The 20,018-nt window shown below is 47.9% G+C and overlaps 1 protein-coding gene across 4 annotated transcripts in view; it reads left to right on the top strand.

Moving 5' to 3' along the window:
• The window catches only part of HGD (homogentisate 1,2-dioxygenase), a 43,278-nt gene that overhangs the window by 17,574 nt on the left and 5,686 nt on the right, over positions 1-20,018 (top strand). For all 4 annotated transcript variants that reach the window (XM_048819032.2, XM_048819041.2, XM_048819052.2 and 1 more), the window contains 8 exons: positions 2,274-2,379; positions 11,381-11,440; positions 12,298-12,389; positions 13,447-13,481; positions 15,364-15,443; positions 15,932-16,031; positions 17,546-17,670; positions 18,432-18,536. In XM_048819032.2, coding sequence (XP_048674989.1) covers positions 2,274-2,379; positions 11,381-11,440; positions 12,298-12,389; positions 13,447-13,481; positions 15,364-15,443; positions 15,932-16,031; positions 17,546-17,670; positions 18,432-18,536 — 703 coding nt within the window. The remainder of the gene's footprint in view (positions 1-2,273; positions 2,380-11,380; positions 11,441-12,297; positions 12,390-13,446; positions 13,482-15,363; positions 15,444-15,931; positions 16,032-17,545; positions 17,671-18,431; positions 18,537-20,018) is intronic.

The raw sequence follows: 20,018 nt of genomic DNA, 5'->3' as shown, positions 1-20,018 counted from the left end.
CGCTACCCAGCCAAGACTGTGTTTCTAAAGGGGAAGTGTCAGCACTAGTTAAATATCTTCTTCAGGGAATGCTGGGCTGAGCTGAACAGGCTGGATCGCAGAGCATGTTGCACCTGCCCTGCTTTGGATGTCTAACATCAACAGACCCCGGTCATCATTGAACCTGGGACCTCTGGAGCTCAGTGCATGAGCCTCTACCGCATGAGCTAAAAGCCAACTGGCTGTTAGCTACGGCTGTAGAGCAGGCTCATTTAACTCTCTCCCAAGTGGTCTGAATGCCACTAAATGGGACAGAACACCACACCCGGAAGTGTGTGGGTTATAGATGTGCTGCCTTCCATATGAGGTGTTGCTGTTTCTGCTCCACATAGTGGCAAATGATGCATTGCCCAAGGCCGGTGACCCAAACAGTTTCTGGAGCACAAGTTGATTCTGCTACAAGACAAAGGCTCTGGGGAAAGTAAATCAGTTACATCCTGTTCAGCAAAGCCTGCAGCTTTGGGCTGGGATCTCATTAGGTTTCATAAACTAGGCAGGGACATGTCTGGCTAGTGCTTGGATAGAGATCTCTGGAGAAAACCCACATGGATTCGGGAACTGCTGTTGATGAAAGAGTAAGTGATAGGTACGGCTAAGATTTTGTCACAGATATTTTTAGTAAAAGTCCTGGGCAATAATGAAAAATTCACGGAAGCCGTGACCTGTCCCTGGCTTTTACTAAAAACATCCATGATAAAATGAGGAGCCTGGACAGCTGTGGGTGGGTTGGGAACTCCAGGGTCCCCCTCCTCTGGGGGCTCCAAACTCCAGGGGTTCCCCCTGCCGCCACAGAGACCGGGAGCTCCGGGGGTCCCTTCTGCTGCCCATGGAGGCAGAGAGCTTCAGGGCCCCCGGGGCGGCATGGAGCAGCAGGGGTTCCCCCCGCCGCCCACAGCAGCTGGGAGCCCTGCCGGACCTCACTGCCGCCTGCGGAGGCAGAGAGCTGTGCGGGTCCCCCCTGTCGCCTGCAGTGGCGGGGACTATTGGGGTTCCCCCCTGCCTCCCGTGACAGTGGGAGCTGTGGAGATCACCCTGCTGCCAGTGGCGGCCAGGAGCAGTGGGAGTCCCCCCTGCCACCTGCAGGAACAGTTCGTGGTGGGGGGTCCCTTCTACTGCCCGCGGTAGCTGGGAGCTGCAAGTGGTCTGCCTGCAACCTGTAGCGGCAGGGGACCCTGCAGCTCCCAGCCAAGGCTGCCTGAAGTCACGGAGGTCACGGAAGTCACGGAATCCATGACCTCCGTGACTAAATCACAGCTTTAGTGATAGGTAACCCAGTGTGGTACTAGGTGGTGTCATCTTTCAAGAAACCTAGGCCCTGACTACCTGTGCTCACTAACCATCCCGTGGCTCTATTTTCAGGAGTACGATGTTACTTCCAGTAACATGGCCAAATGCGACTCTAGGAATTATCTTCCGCCTGCCTATAACTCCCCTGTAGTTTCAGGATGTGTCTTCACTGCACAGTCAACACGGGCTCTTACCTGGGTTGTAGGCCAACCTCCCTCCCATCCACACAGAAACTCTCTGACCTGGGTTTGTAGGTACTGTAAGACCAGGCTAGCTGACCCAACTGGAGTGGGTGGGGGAGGATTAGAACCCATGCTTTGCTTTCACTCTGGCTACAACCCAGGACCTAGGCTAAATTACTCAAGTGTTAATAGTCCTCCAGTACCTCCCACAGTTCCCCAGGAGGTATAGACAAGATTTCCTGCAATTGACAGAATGGACTAGGAAACAATTCCAGAGCATCTCAGTACACAGAACCATGGGCTATGCCCCCAGACACACACAAGCAAGAGGAGAAACAGTGAGGACACAGTAACAGGGATAGGGCTTTGCAGGGTGGCTTCTCACATCCAGGCTAGGCTAACCCTGGTGCTAGTCGTCCCCGTTCACTGGGCAGTGAAGAGACACCTTTAGTTAGATACTATGTTCTTTAATGCCTGCTCTCCACTATTGTGTACTGTTGCTGTGTGCTGTTAAACAGCTGCTGAGTTCAACCCCAGATGTGGCTGCATTTCCATGGGAGAGGTTATCCATATTCATATGTCTGTGTGTAATTATGGCCCATAAAGTACTTTGGGATCTATATAACTGTGAGGATTGATTGGAGAATTAACACACTAGAGGTCCACTTGATCTCATTGAAAATTTCATAGGTGCTTGTCAAGAGCACAGAAACAGCTATTTGGAGCGTCTGGGCTTGGTCTCACTGATGTTTTCTCTCTCTGTAGCTGGCTGTATAGAATTCTACCCTCTGTCTGTCACAAGCCCTTTAAACCCATGGATCAGGGCCACCTGACACACAACTGGGATGAAGCGGAAGCTGACCCCAACCAGGTAACCAGATCTGAAGAGAGGGAACATCAGTATATGGAAACTCTATGACTGTGTTCATTGCAGCCCCACCATGCCTAAGGCACAATGGGAACTGCACTTTTAAAATGTTTATTAGCATGAATCCAGCACTGAAATAAAGACAAATGTGTCTTATTAAAATCCCAAAGACACATTTTGATTCTGACAATACTAATAACAACAGATAGCTGCTCTTCCTTAGTCTCTTCCATCCAAAGATCTCCATGCGCTCTACAAACAGTACTCAATCCTCCCAACACCCCAGGCAGAAGAGTAAATATTCGTATCCCCATTTTATAGATAGGGAAGCTAAGGCACCAAGCAGTTAAGTGACTTGACCAGTCAGTCACACAGTGAGTCCCTGTGACTAGGGCCCAAGAATCCTGACTCCCAGCCCTGTGCTTCAACCACTAGAGCGTGCTTCTTCACATACATGTTAGCAAATTGGGTGCTACCCTTGGTCTCTTGGCTGGTAATTAGTACAGCCCTTGTAATCACCGAATTTGGGCAGTGCTCTCTCCAGGCTTTCCCCAAGCCACAGTCCCATGCTTGCCACCTCTGCTGCTGCACCTTCTCAGCAGGGCCGGATTAACCTTTTGCGGGTCCGGTGCCAAACATATTTGTGGGCCCCCATGGGGCCAATGGAGCATGGCACGGGGAGGTCAGTCCCTGGAGTGAAGGGCCAGCCAGAGGCAATGGGGCATGGCATGGCAGGGGCAGCCCCGCTCTGCCCAGCCCCGTCCAAGAGCACTGTTTACAAACCAGCAGTTGCCAGATGCACACTGGCCCACCAGGCCTTGTGCTGCCAGCGTGCCCCTTTCCCTCGAGGATAGGCCCATGCTGCGCCACACAGTCCCCCCGATTCTCTATGGCCTGCACCCCCCAGACTTATTATGCCCAGTGCCCCCCCACTGACTCCTCCACTACAACTGCCCAGCACCCCACACAGAACCCCCACTTCCTAGCACCCCAACACACACAGACTTCCCCCATCACCCAGCGCCCACCCAACAGACCCCCCCATTGCCTAGCACCCAAAACATACACACCTACCACTGCCCAGTGCCCTTGCCCATCACAGCCCCTCACTCCCCACTAGGGTTGCCAATTTTGGTTGGATGTGATCCTGGAGATTTAATCACATGACATAATCTTTAATTCCTGGAGACTACAGGCCAATCCTGGAGGGTTGGCAGCCCTACTCCCCGCAGGCCCCCCCAGAGACCCACTCCCCAGTGCAGAGCAGGGATCCCCCCTCCCAGCACAGTACTAGGGAGCAGGACAGCTGAAGCTCAGGAGTGGCTCCATCTCCCGGGGCCCCACCCAACCCTGCCTGCCTGATTGCAGGAGCGGGTGGGGGAGGGCAGCCACCGACTTCCCCAGCCCACCACTTCTGCAGAGCAGTAGAGAGAGGCGGGCCCCACCCCTGGGGAGCCCAAAGGGGATGGTCACTGGCCCGGAGCAGCAGAGACTGAGGGCTCTTCAGGCCGTCAGCGGCTGGCCAGTGATGGGGGTGGAGAGGAGCCCTCAGCCAGCAGGCCAGTGAGAAGAGCTAGCAGTGTGTGGGGGAAGGGGCAGAGAGGAGCCAGCAGCTCAGGGCTCAGTGCAAGTGGAGTGGGCCAGGCCGGGGCCCCTTTTGAACGTGGGTCTGGTCCCATGGTGCTGCTGGTGCCATTGTAAACCCAGTACTGCTTCTCAGTTTTCCCAGTCCAAAGGTCGTCTGACTCCCACCCAGCAGGCAGAGGAGCAGATAGTCCCCACAAGCATTCCCTCCGCTTGTTTTTGGAGATGTTACTCCCTTTCCGTGTGTTTCTCCTCAGCCCTCCTTGGAAATCAGGTTTTGTTCTAGAGAGTCATGCAGAGGGATTGCATTTGTCCTCCTCTTTTATGGCCTTGCCATCATCTTTAATCATGATTTCCTCTCCCCATCAGCCACACAGCATTTAGTTTTGCTAATCTGCCTCATTCCTCATGCCATCCTTCCCTCTCTGTGTTCTTGTATTTATTGGCTCTAGCTTCTCTCAGGTTTTATCCTTGATGCATCATCATTAGCTAATTTCCAGCCATCCGGTGGCCCCATTATTTATCTCAATATTCTCCCAGTTGTGCTGAAATATGTTTTCCAGTTACTGTGACAGGATCATATTCGTGTGTCTTTGTCTGACGCTCCTTCCTAGCTGATGTTTTGATGGTTTCTATTATAGCCTCATCCATCCCTGATCCCCTTTCACAAACAGAACTTAAGTTGATGATTATTTATTATTATAGGTATCTCTATGGTACCCATCCCAGAAGTATCTGGAGCTATTTATTTACATTACATCGGTTCCCTGAAGGAAGAGTGACAAAACTGCCATCCCCTTAAAGCCACCATAATCAAATCTAGGAGGATAATTTCCTAGAGCTCAGAGGGAGGAACCATTTTTCAACGACATCATAGGAGAACGAGAGGAGATTCAGTTTCTCTGACAAGGAGAATGTCTTGCTATCACTATGGTGTTTTCTATAGCACCCATAGTGAAATTAAACAGAAATTTAAAGGTACAGTGACTTGAGTGAAATCCCTGCAAGCTGCATGGACACTTTTCAAAAACACCATAATAGAGGCTCAACTTAAATGTATACCCCAAATTAAAAAACACAGTAAAAGAACTAAACAAGAGCCACCGTGGCTTAACAACCATGTAAAAGAAGCAGTGAGAGATAAATAGGCATCTTTTAAAAAGTGGAAGTCAAATCCTAGTGAGGTAAATAGAAAGGAGCATAAACACTGCCAAATTAAATGTAAAAATGTAATAAGAAAAGCCAAAAAGGAGTTTGAAGAACAGCTAGCCAAAAACTCAAAAGGTAATAACAAAATGTTTTTTAAGTACGTCAGAAGCAGGAAGCTTGCTAAACAATCAGTGGGCCCCCTGGACGATCGAGATGCAAAAGGAGCACTTAAAGACGATAGAAACTAAATGAATTCTTTGCTTCAGTCTTCACGGCTGAGGATGTTAGGGAAATTCCCAAACCTGAGCCGTCTTTTGTAAGTGACAAATCTGAGGAATTGTCACAGATTGAAGTGTCACTAGAGGAGGTTTTGGAATTAATTGAGAAACTTAACAGTAACAAGTCACCGGAACCAGATGGCATTTACCCAAGAGTTCTGAAATAACTCAAATGTGAAATTGCGGAACTATTAACTATGGTTTGTAACTTGTCCTTTAAATCAGCTTCTGTACTTAATGACTGGAAGATAGCTAATGTAACGCCAATATTTAAGAAGGGCTCTAGAGGTGACCCTGGCAATTACAGACCGGTAAGTCTAATATCAGTACCGGGCAAATTAGTTCAAACAATAGTAAAGAATAAAATGGTCAGACACCTAGAAGAACATAAATTGTTGCGCAAAAGTCAACATGGTTTCTGTAAAGGGAGATCATGTCTTACTAATCTATTAGAGTTCTTTGAGGGGGTCAACAGACATGTGGGACAAGGGGGATCCAGTGGATATAGTGTACTTAGATTTCCAGAAAGTCTTTGACAAGGTCCCTCACCAAAGGCTCTTACGTAAATTAAGTTGTCATGGGATAAGAGGGAAAATCTTTTCATGGATTGAGAACCGGTTAAAAGACCGGGAACAAAGGGTAGGAATAAATGGTAAATTTTCAGAATGGAGAGGGGTAACTAGTGGTGTTCCCCAAGGGTCAGTCCTAGGACCAATCCTATTCCACTTATTCATAAATGGTCTGAAGAAAGGGGTAAACAGTGAGGTGGCAAAGTTTGCAGATGATACTAAACTGCTCAAGATAGTTTAAGATCAAAGCAGACTGTGAAGAACTTCAAAAAAAATCTCACAAAACTAAGTGACTGGGCAACAAAATGGCAAATGAGATTTCATGTGGATAAATGTAAAGTAATGCACATTGGAAAAAATAACCCCAACTATACATACAATATGATGGGGGCTAATTTAGGTACAACTAATTGGGAGAAAGATCTTGGAGTCATCATTGATAGTTCTCTAAAGACGTCCAAGCAGTGTGCAGCTGCAGTCAAAAAAGCAAACTGGATGTTAGGACTCATATAAAAAGGGATAGAGAATAAGACAGAGAATATCTTATTTCCCTTATATAAATCTATGGTATGCCCACATCCTGAATACTGCCTACAGATGTGGTCCCCTCATCTCAAAAAAGATATACTGGCATTAGAAAAGGTTCAGAAAAGGGCAACTAAAATGATTAGGGGTTAGGAACGGGTCCCATATAAGGAGAGATTAAAGAGGCTAGGACTTTTCAGCTTGGAAAAGAGGAGACTAAGGGGGGATATGATAGAGCAGGGGTGGGCAAACTTTTTGGGCCGAGGGCCATATCTCGGTGGGGAAATTGTTTGCAAGGCCGGGGCAGGGAGTTGGTGTGCGGGAGGGAGTGTGGGGTGTGGGAGAGGGTATGGTGTGCAGGAACAGGCTCAGGGCAAGGGATTGGGGCAGAGGAGGGGTGTGGGGTGCATGAGAGGGCTCAGGGAAGGGGGTTGGGGTGCAGGAGGGGTGCAGAGTGCAGGAGGGGGCTCGGCAGGGGTTCAGGAGGGGTGCGGACTGGGGGAGGGAGCCCAGGGCAGGACGTTGGGGGGCAGGAGGGGGGCAGGGTGTGACGGGGCTCAGGGCAGGGAGTTGGGGTGCAGGAGGGGCGTGGGGTGCGGCAGGGGGCTCAGGGCAGGGGGTTCAGATGCATGGGGGTGCAGGACGCAGCAGGGGGCTCAGAGCAGGGAGTTGGGATGCAGGAGGGGTGCAAGGTGCAGGCAAGGGGCTTAGGGCAGAGAGTTGGGGGGTGGGGTGCAGGAGGGGTTCAGGGTGCAGGCTCCCGCCCGGTGCCGCTTACCTAAAGTGGGGTGCTCTGGGGTGGCAGCGGCGCACATTGGGGCCAGGACAGGCTCCCTGCATGCCTGCTCTGGCCCCATGCCGCTCCAGTCTGGGAAGTGGCCAGCACCACAACCCTGCGTGGCCCCTGGGGGACGGGGGTGGCACAGGGCTCCGTGCGCTGCCCTTGCCATGCCTCCAGGTACTTTCCCCGAAGCTCCCATTGGCCGTGGTTCCCCATTCCCAGCCAATAGGAGCTGTGGGAGGCGGTGCCTGGAGGCAAGGGCAACGCCTGGAGCCCTCTGCCCCCGCCCATCCCGGGGCCCCAGGGACAGGGTGCCGGCCGCTTCTGAGAGCAGCGCGGGGCCTGCGGCACCACATGGGGCAATTCCGCAGGCCGGATCCAAAGCCCTGAGGGGCCGGATCCGACCCACGAACCATAGTTTGCACACCCCTGTGATAGAAGTATATAACATCAGAGTGGTGTGGAGAAAGTGAATAAGGAAAAGTTATTTACTTGTTCCCATAATATAAGAACTAGGGGGCACAAAATGAAATGAATGGGCAGCAGGTTTTAAACAAATAAGAGGAAGTTCTTCTTCACACAGCGTACAGTCAACCTGTGGAACTCCTTGCCTGAGGAGGTTGTGAAGGCTAGGACTATAACAGGGTTTAAAAGAGAACTGGATAAATTCATGGAGGTTAAGTCCATTAATGGCTATTAGCCAGGATGGGTAAGGAATGGTGTCCCCAGCCTCTGTTTGTCAGAGGGTGGAGATGGATGGCAGGAGAGAGATCACTAGATCATTACCTGTTAGGTTCACTCCCTCTGGGGCACCTGGCATTGGCCACAGTCAGTAGACAGGATACTGGGCTGGATGGACCTTTGGTCTGACCCAGTATGGCTTATGTTCTTACCCATCACTTTAGTACCTAAGCACCTCTGGAAGCACTCCAGCTAACTGTACCAAGGGCCTTTGGGTACTGGGAATCAGAGACCAATAGGTGCCACCATTCCTTTGCTTTCTCAGGCTCCGATATCTGAGCTGGGAATATAGCCATGATCAGTGAGTTAGTTGCCAGAATCTATTGGTCATAGACACCACAAGGCCAGCGTGTTGTTTGTCTGGGTGCTCACAGCCTGCCAGTACAATTGATCTTAGGTTTGGCCCCAGGGCTTGCACAGTTCACTTCAGTTTTCTGTGGAATCTTTTATTTATATATTTATCCATTTATAAGGAGCCCACAGTGAGTCATCTAAGGACCTGATCCAAAGTCCATTGAAGTCAATGGAAGGTTTTCCCTTGACTTTCATGAGCTTTGGATCAGGACCCAGCACAATAAAACCCAGACATAACAAAGAATCACCCAGTTGTTTGAATACAACTCAAAGCCAGGCGGTAGCCTAACATCTAGCACAGGGTGTCAAACTCCTTTGGAGGAGGGAGCTGAATTCTGTGTTTCATTATGGTCCATAGGCTGGGCTATAATTTCAGGATGTTCTACTCCCCTCGTTCCAAGATGGACCTCCCACTAATTTCAGTGGAGGTTTGCACCGATATCAAGGGGAGAATACAGCCTTTAGGTGGGAGCTAAACATTATTATTTACTCAGTAACTTGTCACATTCAGTATCACTCAGTGAGAAAATCTGCTCTCCTTTAAGCCACCTATATTTCTGCCCTTTGTTCTTTCCCTTTCCCATCTCTCTTTCTCCCCCTCTCCTCTGTTTTGTGTCTCTTCTCTGTTCTTCCGTCTGCATTCCCTTGCCTGCAGTGACTGTCAGTTCCCAGCCATCAAGAGCTTAAACTGATCAGCAGTGGACACTTGAAATTGTCACACTGTTGCCACTGAAGTATCATCATTGCCCTTTAGAATTGTCACTCCCAATGAGATGAATAGGGGACAGGGAAGTTCACACCTCTGAATCATTGCTCCAGGCTGTCTGCAGACTCAGGCAGACATGTCATCACTTTGCATTTACACTAGGTTCACATTTAGGAGGTTAGTGCTGAAGCAATGAGGCCTAGCCACTTCTATATTTTAAAAAATGAAAGCTTAGAGTGTCCATAACCTAATTGTTTCATGCTGGTCATAGGAATACATCACGAGGGCCACATCTGGTCTGCAGACCATATGTTTAACACCCTGACCTAAACTGGTAGCTCCTTCAGAAATCTCTCCCTCTCTGACATCTAAATATCTCCTCCCCCAGAGGCCCCCTTTTTTGAGCAGCCAAAGTCTTTTTGTGTGGAGAGCCCCTTGGGATGTTGCTGCATGGCAACAAACATGCAGAAGGTTCATCCAGATGCTCCCAAGGAAGAGCATTGTATCCAATGGCCTGGGCTACTGTATCACTCATAGCTCCCAACCTCAGTCAGCTGTTGCATTGTGTGTTGATCCCTTGCCAGTTTGGTCTGTTAGCTCACTCTGCCTTGCTTGTGTATCGTATCTATTGTTATTATGACTATTATTAATAATAAATAACCCTTTGCTCTTATCCAACCCCTTCTGTCACTGGATCTCAAAGTATTAATGAGATAAGCCCTATCCCTTTTGTAAAGCAGATAATTATCATCCTCATTTCATGGATGGGGGAACAAAGGCACAGAGCTAGGTAGTGGGTTGCTTAAGGTCAGACAGGCAGCCTGTGAACCTGGACCTTCTAACTTTGAGCTCTGTGTTTTAAACACTAGACCATCCTTTCTCCCCTGTATATCAGTCTATCCACACTCTCTTTAAACTGCCCCTGCCACTTAAAAAGTATCAGACTTATTTAGTACAAGAGAAAGGCAATTCATAATTATTTCACTCAAATCTTTTTCATTTATACTTTCTTGATCCATTTGATTACCTTTTAAAAAAATTAATATCCTGTAGCACAAAGACATACAACACTTACTTCCCTGTGTTCAGTTGGAGACTCTGCCAGGAGCAAGAGCTACCCGGCTGACCCGACCTGGCTGCCCATGCCAGGGCTTGAACTGCAGGACTTCTTTGTAAGCAGATGGCTTCAGAGAACAGAGCAATTATCTGCCAATAGCAGTGCCAAGCCTGGTGTGCAGCTGATTAATAAGTGATGAACTCCTGCACTGTTTCACTCAGAGGTGCATCTGGCGTGGCCCAGCACACCGCCACTTTCTTTTCCTCTTAAGGTTAATCTTCAAGGAGACTCTGACAAGTCATTTAGGCTCAAAAATTAGATTATGGTTTATTTTTAACTGTTACAAAATGATTTACATGATTTAAAAAGAACTGTCAGCAGAGAGCCTGACTCTTCCCTCAGATCCACCAGTGTTAATCAGGAATAACTCCATTAAAACCCAGACACTTACATTGGAGTAAACTTGGAGTACATGCCCAGGAGTCTCAGCGGGCATGTAGTGGGGTGGCTACCCTGAGCCACCACCCATGATACCCCAGCTACACTGCTATTTTTACTGTGCTAGCTTGAGCAGAGCTGGCTCAGGTACAGTTATGCTGGCTGGGAATCACACTTCCCAGCTCAAGTGTAGCTATATCTTCAGTGTCACTGAGATCACAATTGGGGCCCAAAGCTTTATGGTTGTTGTAGAGGTTTTATTTAATTGAAACCTGTCTCCGCAGTGTTAGAAGCCTTGGCTCGTGCCGCAGAAACAGCAAGCGAAATTGACTGCCATTCCAAATAATATATACTTCTCAAGCACCTTTTATGTGAGCAACTCCACAACTTTACCAACAGCAGTTATCTGAGCCCGCAGCCCCCCGTCTAACAGGTGGGGAAACTGAGGCACAGAGAACAGACATGAGTAGCCGAAGGGTCATGCAACAAGTGAATGGTTGCAAGCTGAGCAGAGCACAAAATGACACAAACAGCATCAGTGGTGACGAGTCAGTTAATCTGAAATTATTTGCATGTCAGGTGGTGTTAGTAACACAGAGAAGGACAGTTTCTAAATAGGAATTTCAAGCTTGGCAGCTCCCAGGTCAGAAAACTGGTTTGCAAAATAATATTTTTAAAATCTCCTGCGAAGAAGAAAACCCCGAAAATACCCAGCAGAGGGCAGGGTGAGGGCATGGAGGCCTCTCTGTTCTTTTTAGCTAGCATTGTTCATATTATAATGGCTGGCATTTCCTTCCTCACTTTGTGTTTGCTTGATTCCAGCTGAGATGGAAGCCTTTTGAGATCCCCAGAGCCTCTGAAAAAAAGCTGGACTTTGTGAGCGTAAGTCAAGCAGCTGGAGCCTCCCAGGCCATTTTCCTTCTTTATAGGGTTTAGTAGAGCAGATAGCAATAATGTGCAGTTTACAGAGGGGGAAACTGAGGCACAGAGCGGCCTACTGACTTGCCCAAGATCACACAGTGAGTCAAAGGCAGGGCTAGGAATAGAACCCAGGAGTCCTGCTCTTACTACGAGACTGTACACTGGCAATAAACAGAGTCTGGGTAAAGAGCAGTCAAGCCTCGCATATAGTGTTTTGGTACTGAAAAGTCGGAAGGGCTTTTTGCAGCCGTAGCTCCCTAACTGAAATCAACCAGGCCACTCAAAGCCAGAATTCCCTACCCTCCCAAGCTGGGTCTGACGCCTGAACTACTGAGTGAGAGATTCGCTGCTCCCTTGGGATAATCAGAGGAGTTCACTCCAGCTGAGCCCAGCCCCATTCCCCTTACGAGCTCCCTGGCAAATGCTGTGAGGAGGACAGACACCCGGGGTAGCTCATCTCCTCAGGGAGAGGCTTTTCCCCACTCCCTACCAGTGACTATTGAGCTGGGTCTGTGCCTTCTGCCATGGTTTTCGAAGCCCCCCCTTTACTGGGCTTTAGAGAAGCTTTGTGCGCTGTTAGCCACTGGCCTGCTGCTCTGCTGCATATTCAGCTTTGAGAGGTCTCCAAGGATCAGGGTCATTTTAAACAACGGCAAACAACAGTCATGGAGAGACAGGGAGCCCAGCCAGCAGAGGTGGGATCTGCGAGGAAGGAGGGAGTCCAGCCAGGGGGCACAGCCCCATCGAAGGGGATGGAGGGATCTTGTCTCCATCCAGCTACCGGCTGCTCTTTCTAACTCAGTGTGTTTGTCTCCTAGGGTTTGCACACATTGTGTGGAGCTGGGGAGCCCAAGTCACGGAATGGGATTGCCATCCACATCTTCACCTGTAACACCTCTATGATTAATAGGTCAGTGACTATTAGATTTGAGGTCCAGGTTTTCCAGGGCTGGTAGTTTGCAAGTGTGAGACTTTGTCTACACTAGCATTTTTGTTGGCAAAACTTTTGTCAGTCAAGGGAGTGAAAAAAACCACACCCCTGACCAACATAAGTTTCACCGACAAAAGTGCTGGTGTGGACAGCGTAATGTTGGCGGGAGACAGTCTCCTGCTGACATAGCTACCGCTGCTCATTGGGGGTGGTTTAACTATGCCGACGGCAGAGCTCTCGCCCACCAGCAAAGAGCGGCTACACGTGAGACCTTACAACGGCACAGCTGTAGTGGTGCGGCTGTAAGGTTTGTAGTGTAGACGCAGCCTTAGTGTTAGTTTGCAACCATCCCGATAGCATCTGTAATTCATTGCAAATGCTCTCTGAGAGCACAGACCACATAGCAACTATTTTGCAAATAACAATGCCTAGATATCCCCTAAATTCACGTGCACTCCACAAAAGTACTTAGATACTATGGTGATGGGTGGTATAGAAAACCCTAACAGATTGCACTCCCTTGGGTAAACATCGTACAAAGAGATGGGATGCACATTGATCAGCAGGGAGGTGGGAATGGTGAAGGGTTGGGGCTGCAGAGATAAGAGGGGCTTTTCTGCAGGGTTCATAGATCCTTATCCCACAGACCAAGCTCACCCTTGGAGGTCAATAATACATAGTATCACACCTGACAGACGTTAACAGTTTCTCACAACAATTCTGTCAGGTGAGTCAGCATCATAATCTCCATTTTACAGATGGGGAAATGGAGGCTCAGAGTGGGGAAGTGATTTGCCCAAGGTCACGGAGGAAGGACGTTAGCAGAGGCAGGACTAGTCCTCAGGAGTTCCTAGTCCTGCGCTTTGTGCATTAGATCATCCTGCCTCCTGCGTGCCTCTATGTGCTGAGGCTCCACCAACCCTGTGAATGGGGCTCCCAAGGTTGCCTCTGTTGGCATCACTGACACTCTACCTGCTCAAGAGACCCTCCTATTACAGCCTGTAGTATGTGTGCGCCTGTGCTCCTTTTTCTTTAGGTGCTTTTACAATTCAGATGGAGACTTCCTGATTGGTGAGTTACTGATGCGACTTCTGTTTCCCCCCATCATTGCTAATCTCTGTTGCCATCTGCCCTCCTCTCTGTTTCTCCCAACACCTGGTTCGTTCTTCCTGCTGGGAAGGTTTGGACTGGTGGTCGGTGAGAAACATCACTCCTGGACCATCCAAAATTAGGTGGTTTGGTAACGGTTAAGTTGCCTACCACATTCGGCTTCTCTCTCTCAGTCCAGGATTGTAAGTCTCTTTTTTTAACAGGACCCTGATTCCTTGGCTAGCTAGTCAGTGTCCGGTTCCTAGTGCTCTGCATCTGTAATGCTATTGTGGGAATCCTATTAGGCATGTCACAAAAGTCCTTGAGGTTTTCTGGAAACTATAAACCCTGGGATTGATAGACCGCTCACAGCTTTGCTTCAGTCCAAGACTAGTGAGTCTTTGACAGGGGATCTGTGTTCCTGAGTTCCACCAGGCTGGGGTGTCCAAACTTGCAACAATAAGTGTGGCATTGGAACTTGAAATGCATGCACATTTAAATATTTTATTTCACCAAAAATAAATGCATGTGACCCTGATATTTGTTTGTATCTTTCTTGATTGATGAATAGAAACGACTTGGTGACTGAACTCATTCATCAGCAAAAACCCCAAAATACCAAACTGCGGTTCCTCTGCTCTCTCCCCACCATGAGGTGAAAGGGAGAGGGCCCGAGTAGGGCATACTGCATGACTTCACAGGCCTTCCGGTTATGGTGCGGGCCCTCCTGGGCCAGTACATTCAAGAGAACGAATGCAAATGTTAACTAAAGACCATTAGCCCCCGCTCTAGTCGAGTGGAGAGTTAACCATACTTGGCCTCTGCTGTGTATCAAAGAAGTGAAGGGGTAACCACATGGAAAGCAGGATCCTGTAGCTCTTGGAGACACAGTTTGCATCTTTGGTGAAGGGGAGAGGCTCCTCACATGAAAGAATGTGTTGAGTAATCCCCCGAACCACTGCCCTGAGGTATAGTGCAATAGTAACCTCTCCCCCTTTCTTTGTATTCTCAGAGTTCAGAAGTTTGGACTCACTGCCACTCAATAATTAATTTATTCTCCTAGTGGCATAGGTGCAAGGGAAGAGGAACTGACTGGCTGGCTCTGGGGATTGGCATACAGAGCCTTTTGCATCTAGGTCTCTAGTTTAAATCCATCCTCGGCTGCTAGGCCCAGATCCTCAAAGATGTTTAGGCACCTTGCTTCCTTTGGTTTCAGTGGGAGTTAGGTTCCTAAATATTTTTGAGGAGCTGGGCCCTAGTAACTGAACACTGCTCCCATCTAATGGCTCTTCACTGGCCCTTAGGTGAAATGAATCTGAGGAACTCAGGCCAGTTCTTAGTGGATATACAAATCAATCACAGCTGTCATTAACTGGACTTCTTGCTAGTTTAACCTGAGACCAAGTACTGAATGGCTCAAGAAGGCTGAATTTGTATCTTACCTCTCAAGATGAAAGGTTGGCTGGAGAGCAGTGAGAAGCACAGTTGCACTACTGTGGCCTGCTCTGAGGATACAGAGTGGTCAGTCTGGCATCATTCATCAGCAGTTGCTTCTTTGAACAACAAAAGAACGTGTTTCTGTGTTTTTTTCTGCCTGAGCGATTTGTTCGCCTGTAACACTGGTCTGCTTCTGTTTGCTGCTTACACACAACATTTCTCCCTAGGCCACAGTGTGAGGGTGATGGTGGGGTCAGGAAGGACAGAGAGCATCTGCAGCTAAGAGAAGCAAGAGCCTTCCTAGGAGGCTGGTAGCATACTGGGGGGAAGAATGAATTTGCAGATTGAAGCTTATAAACCGTGACTTTTGGTGACAGGAAAACCCTCGGGTTCCTCAGTGTCTGCTGCTTATGTTTCCTTCCCACAGTGCCACAGCAAGGGAAGCTGCTCATCACCACCGAGTTTGGCAAATTGCTGGTGGAGCCCAATGAGATCTGTGTCATTCAGGTGAGGACTAGGCAGGATTCCACCTCCTGCTGGCTTATTTTTGGAGGGAACCTCCGAAAGCATGCTGCTGACATTGAAACAGTGAGTTTTGCTCGACCTCAGTCGAACCCCAGAGAGCTGGACTAACCCAGGGGGCCTTAAACTTTGCTCAGCAGAGGCTGCATTAGGAACTTGCCACGAACCCCTGGGCTGACCTAATTTGTGTACAGTGCACCAGTCACAGCCACCCTAATTTTTAATAGAAAAGCATACAGTGTGGCATGGGCTGCTTGAATCCAGTTTGAGCATGGCATGCTGGGATATGTAGGCTCAGCAAGCCATGCCACCATGTTCAACTTGAGGGCAGCCCTGGGGGGCACCCTGTAGAAGTCAGTTGGCTGCATTTGGCCCACAAGCCGCACATTGGCCACCTCTGCATGAATCTTTTGTGGGCTGTAACAACCATCTTGAGCTGCTCTTGGTATCTACTTTTATTTTTTCCTTCCTAGCAAGGGATGCGTTTCAGTGTGGAGGTGTTTGGAGAAACCAGGGGCTACGTCCTGGAGGTGTATGGCGCGCATTTCGAGCTACCTGACCTGGGACCCATCGGTAAAGATTCATCATCAAGTTTACAATGGGTTCTGTGGGGCCAGAGTGCTACAAGAGCAAGGGACTGAGAGCCAAAATCCATTCCTCCTTTCTCCTCAGGCTTTCCATTCACATGGGATACAGAAGGCCAGGTCCATCCTCTTCTTGTAGCAAACTCCCTTTTACGACATAGGAAGGCTTAAAATTTCAGAGACCTCTCTGCTAAGAATGAATTGGAAGCCTCAGTATGAGACGCTCAATAGGAATCCTGGAGATGCTCTTCAGTTGCTCCCTGACAAATGGACACTATCATTTCACAGAGTAGCCCCCATTCCCAACAAAAAACTTGGAAGGCCATTAATTCTCTGATCCCCCAGGAGTAGAGAAAGGGATCTTTCCCCCCACCAAAATGCCCTCTCCTGTGTGATGTGTGCTCTGCAGATCCTTCACCTTGCTCACTGCTTGCTCTGGAGTTCTGTGGACCTGTGGAATGAGATTATAAGAGTGATTTTTCGGCACCCTTAGCTGTAGCACTCCAGCCAGGATACAGCGATTTCATGTCGTTACAGTCAATGCCTGTTTCATATGATTATTTATACTATTTTGCCTATGTATTTGTAACAAGTTTTTTCATTAGTTAGCTTTTTTCAGAGACACTTTTGGAATTCTTGAGTCTCCAAGAAGGGAGAAATCTATTCTAACGTTCACTTTTTGAAGAAAAGAAAATGACTGTACTTGCCTGCAATCCTTCTTTTCAGGAGGTAGCAATTATAGGAGATCCTCTCCCTACCAGCCACCCCACTTCGCCCCAGAGATCATTTATATTTTATTCTTGTTTAACTTCACTTTTCACTTGAAAACTGACAGCTGGAGGAAAGTACTGACTGTTAAACCTCAGCAGCAGGTAGTAATGCCTGGCACGTTTATCCAAGGAAGTCAAAGTTCTTTGTAATAAAAAACAATAATAATCATGAGAAGAAGAAGAATGCTTAGCACTCATGTGGTGCTTTACACTTGAAAATGTTCTACAGACATTAACCAACTCTTACAAAACACCTAAAAGTGAATAAGTATCATTAGCCTCATTTTATTATTATTTTCCACACGTCCAGAAATGTGCTGGTGCCTGATGGCTTTCTAGAGATCTTTCCCCAAGGTTATACAACCAGTCAGTGACAGAGCCAAGAATAGAAAGTCCCTGATGTCTAATCCTCTTCTGCCACCCCAAGGTAACACTCCCCGACTATTGAGGGTGGGTAACAGTGTAGTAATCAGAGCTGTGAGAGTTGTCTGACTCCCATGATGGGAACATGGACTTAAGTGCCAGAGCGTGTACCAGTGACCCCTGTCTGAGAGTAAGGATTACAGGTAAATAGTTTTGTTGAGAACAATAAGCCTCTTTATGGAGTACAGTGAAGTGCCTCTAAAGTCATTCAAACTCCAAAAGTACACCGGTATAACCAGGGAAGGACAACAGTCCCCACTTTGTAAAGACATCACTCAGAATCTTGCTGCTTTTTTTTTTTCTACCCGAGGGGCCAATGGTCTGGCTAACCCACGAGATTTCTTAGTGCCAGTTGCCTGGTATGAAGATTGCCAAGTAGCAGGTGGCTACACAGTGATCAGCAAGTACCAGGGCAAGTTGTTTTCAGCCCAACAGGTAAGGAAATCAGAATCCTTTTCACAAAGACTGGATCACACTGAAGCTCTATTAGTTATAAGTGCACATTATAGGATGTACTATTTACCAACATGGAAAATAACTTTGGGGACCAATACTTCTCCCACTGAAGTCAGCGGCCAAACTCCCATTGAGTTAAATGAAAGCAGGATTGAGCCCGTTGTTTGTTGGCACATTTCTCCCTCCAGCTAAAATGCTCTCCGTCCATAGTAAATGTTTCTTAAAGAATTGTTTGACTCTGAAGTTAGTAAAAAGTTAGTGATTCTTTGCCTCTAGGTGATGATTTTTACCTCACTGCTTCCAAGTGCTATTCAGTGGCCTATGTGAAAAGACAGGAGTGTATTTCTGGGGGGGGGGGGGGGGCATTGGTCTAATTTCTATTGGGCAGGTGTTCCTGTCACAAAAAATTACCATTACAACTATTTCCTTATGGGTGACGTCAGCAGTGAAGCCAAGGAGTAAATGGGCCTTGGACACCGAACTCCCCTCTCATCACTAGAAATGGGGCAGAGCTGAGGCCCATTGGCAGGGTATGGCGAGGAGGAATGTGCCCTGCCACTGCCCAGGCAGTACCTGTTCTATGGATACACAGGGGGCTTCGGCCTCCAGGCTGTCAACAGAGCACCATTTACTAACACTAAATGCATTTTGAATAACAGAGCAGTGCCCTGTATGTTAGCAGCATGTTGGAGAGTGCTGGGGATAATCTTCTGCTGCCTTTGTTCTTCTTGATTTGATAGGATTTCTCCCCATTCAATGTGGTGGCCTGGCATGGGAACTACACACCGTACAAATACAATCTGGATAACTTTATGGTCATCAATTCTGTTGCTTTTGACCATGCGGTAAGTTCTAAGGCTGTCAATATAGGCATGTATGAGGTGGAGCAATGAAATTGGCGCCTATGAAATCTAAAACCATTGGGAGCTGTGGGTGCTCAACACCACTGAAAAACTAGGTCTCTTATTAGGAGCCTAAATATAGATTTAGGAGCATCACTGGGGTACCTACATTTGAAAATGTTGACCTAACTTCTCCAGTGCCACACAATGTATCAGTGGCAGAGATGGAAATAGAACCTGGGACACTCCTGTTGCCCAGTCTCCTGCCACACACTACCCCTCCTCTTCGTCTAGTCTTCTGCTTGCCACACCACAAGGCCAAAGTCTAATTCAGGCCAAATGTCTGTAAATCCTTGGAGTTGGGGACCAAATCCTGCAGTGGTGTAAATGTCAGTGTAAGTTGCACAGCAGGTAACTGGTGAATTAGAAAATGGATGTCAGTGGAAAGTCCGTGTAGCTTGCACCACATTGGCATCTCAAGCACCTGTGACGTTCAGTCTCTTTGAGAACATCTGGGAAAGCACTGAACAGGGCTGTGCAAGGCAAGACAGTTCCCACACAGAGTGGGTCCAATTCTCCAATCCACTACACTTGTTTTACATTGAAACACTGGGTGAAGCTGGTGAAACAGGCTGGGAACTCAGGCCTTACGTCAGGGAATCTTACACCCTCCTGGTTGTTGCTTTTCCTGTTATACCTTGAATACGTAAAGGGGGGAATATAAGTTACAGTCCTTTTCCACACCTGCTAAATTGATCAGACTTAGTCTAGATTACCACTTAGTCCTGATTTCTGACAGACTTACAGCAGGCATGTCACTGACAGCACTGTGTGTCCCTTCTGCGTTTGGACCACAGCTGTCTTTTGGTAAATTATATAGTTATTATTAATTACTATTATTATTTAACATTTCTGTTGTCGGAGTACTTGGAGTCTACAATCAGGTTGAACTCCATTGTGCTAGGCCCTATACAAACATATAAAAAATGCCAGTCCCAGTGCCAAAGAGCTTGTGCTCAAAAAGACAAGACATAACAGGTGGATGAGACAAACAAGCAGGCCAGGGTGGGGAAGACAGAGTAACAGCTATAATAGGATGAGCATAGTTCCAGACATCATTTGTGTCATCGGAAATCTGCTTCAATGGGTGTGGGTATGAAGATGTCCCAGGCAGGATTCTGACCTTTTAATTTGAACAGCCAGAGGAAGGAGATGGAAGTAGGTAATATGGGACACTGGGATAATATAGTCCCACAGGCATCCAATCACTGCTAGGAACTGATCCAGCGGGTAGTGTGGACGTACGCTCAGATTTCCAAACCAGTTATCAAGTGTAAACTGTTCAGTCACTATAATGAAGTGGTTCACAAAAGCTTATGCTCAAATAAATTTGTTAGTCTCGAAGGCGCCACAAGTACTCCTTTTCTTTTTGACAATTCTTTAAGTAACCCTCAGATGAATTTAATCAGATCTTGCCAACTTGAA

This window comes from Caretta caretta, chromosome 1 (assembly GCF_965140235.1).
Source record: "Caretta caretta isolate rCarCar2 chromosome 1, rCarCar1.hap1, whole genome shotgun sequence".
Classification (NCBI taxonomy): Eukaryota; Metazoa; Chordata; order Testudines; family Cheloniidae; genus Caretta; species Caretta caretta.
This window is presented reverse-complemented; position numbering and strand designations above follow the sequence as displayed.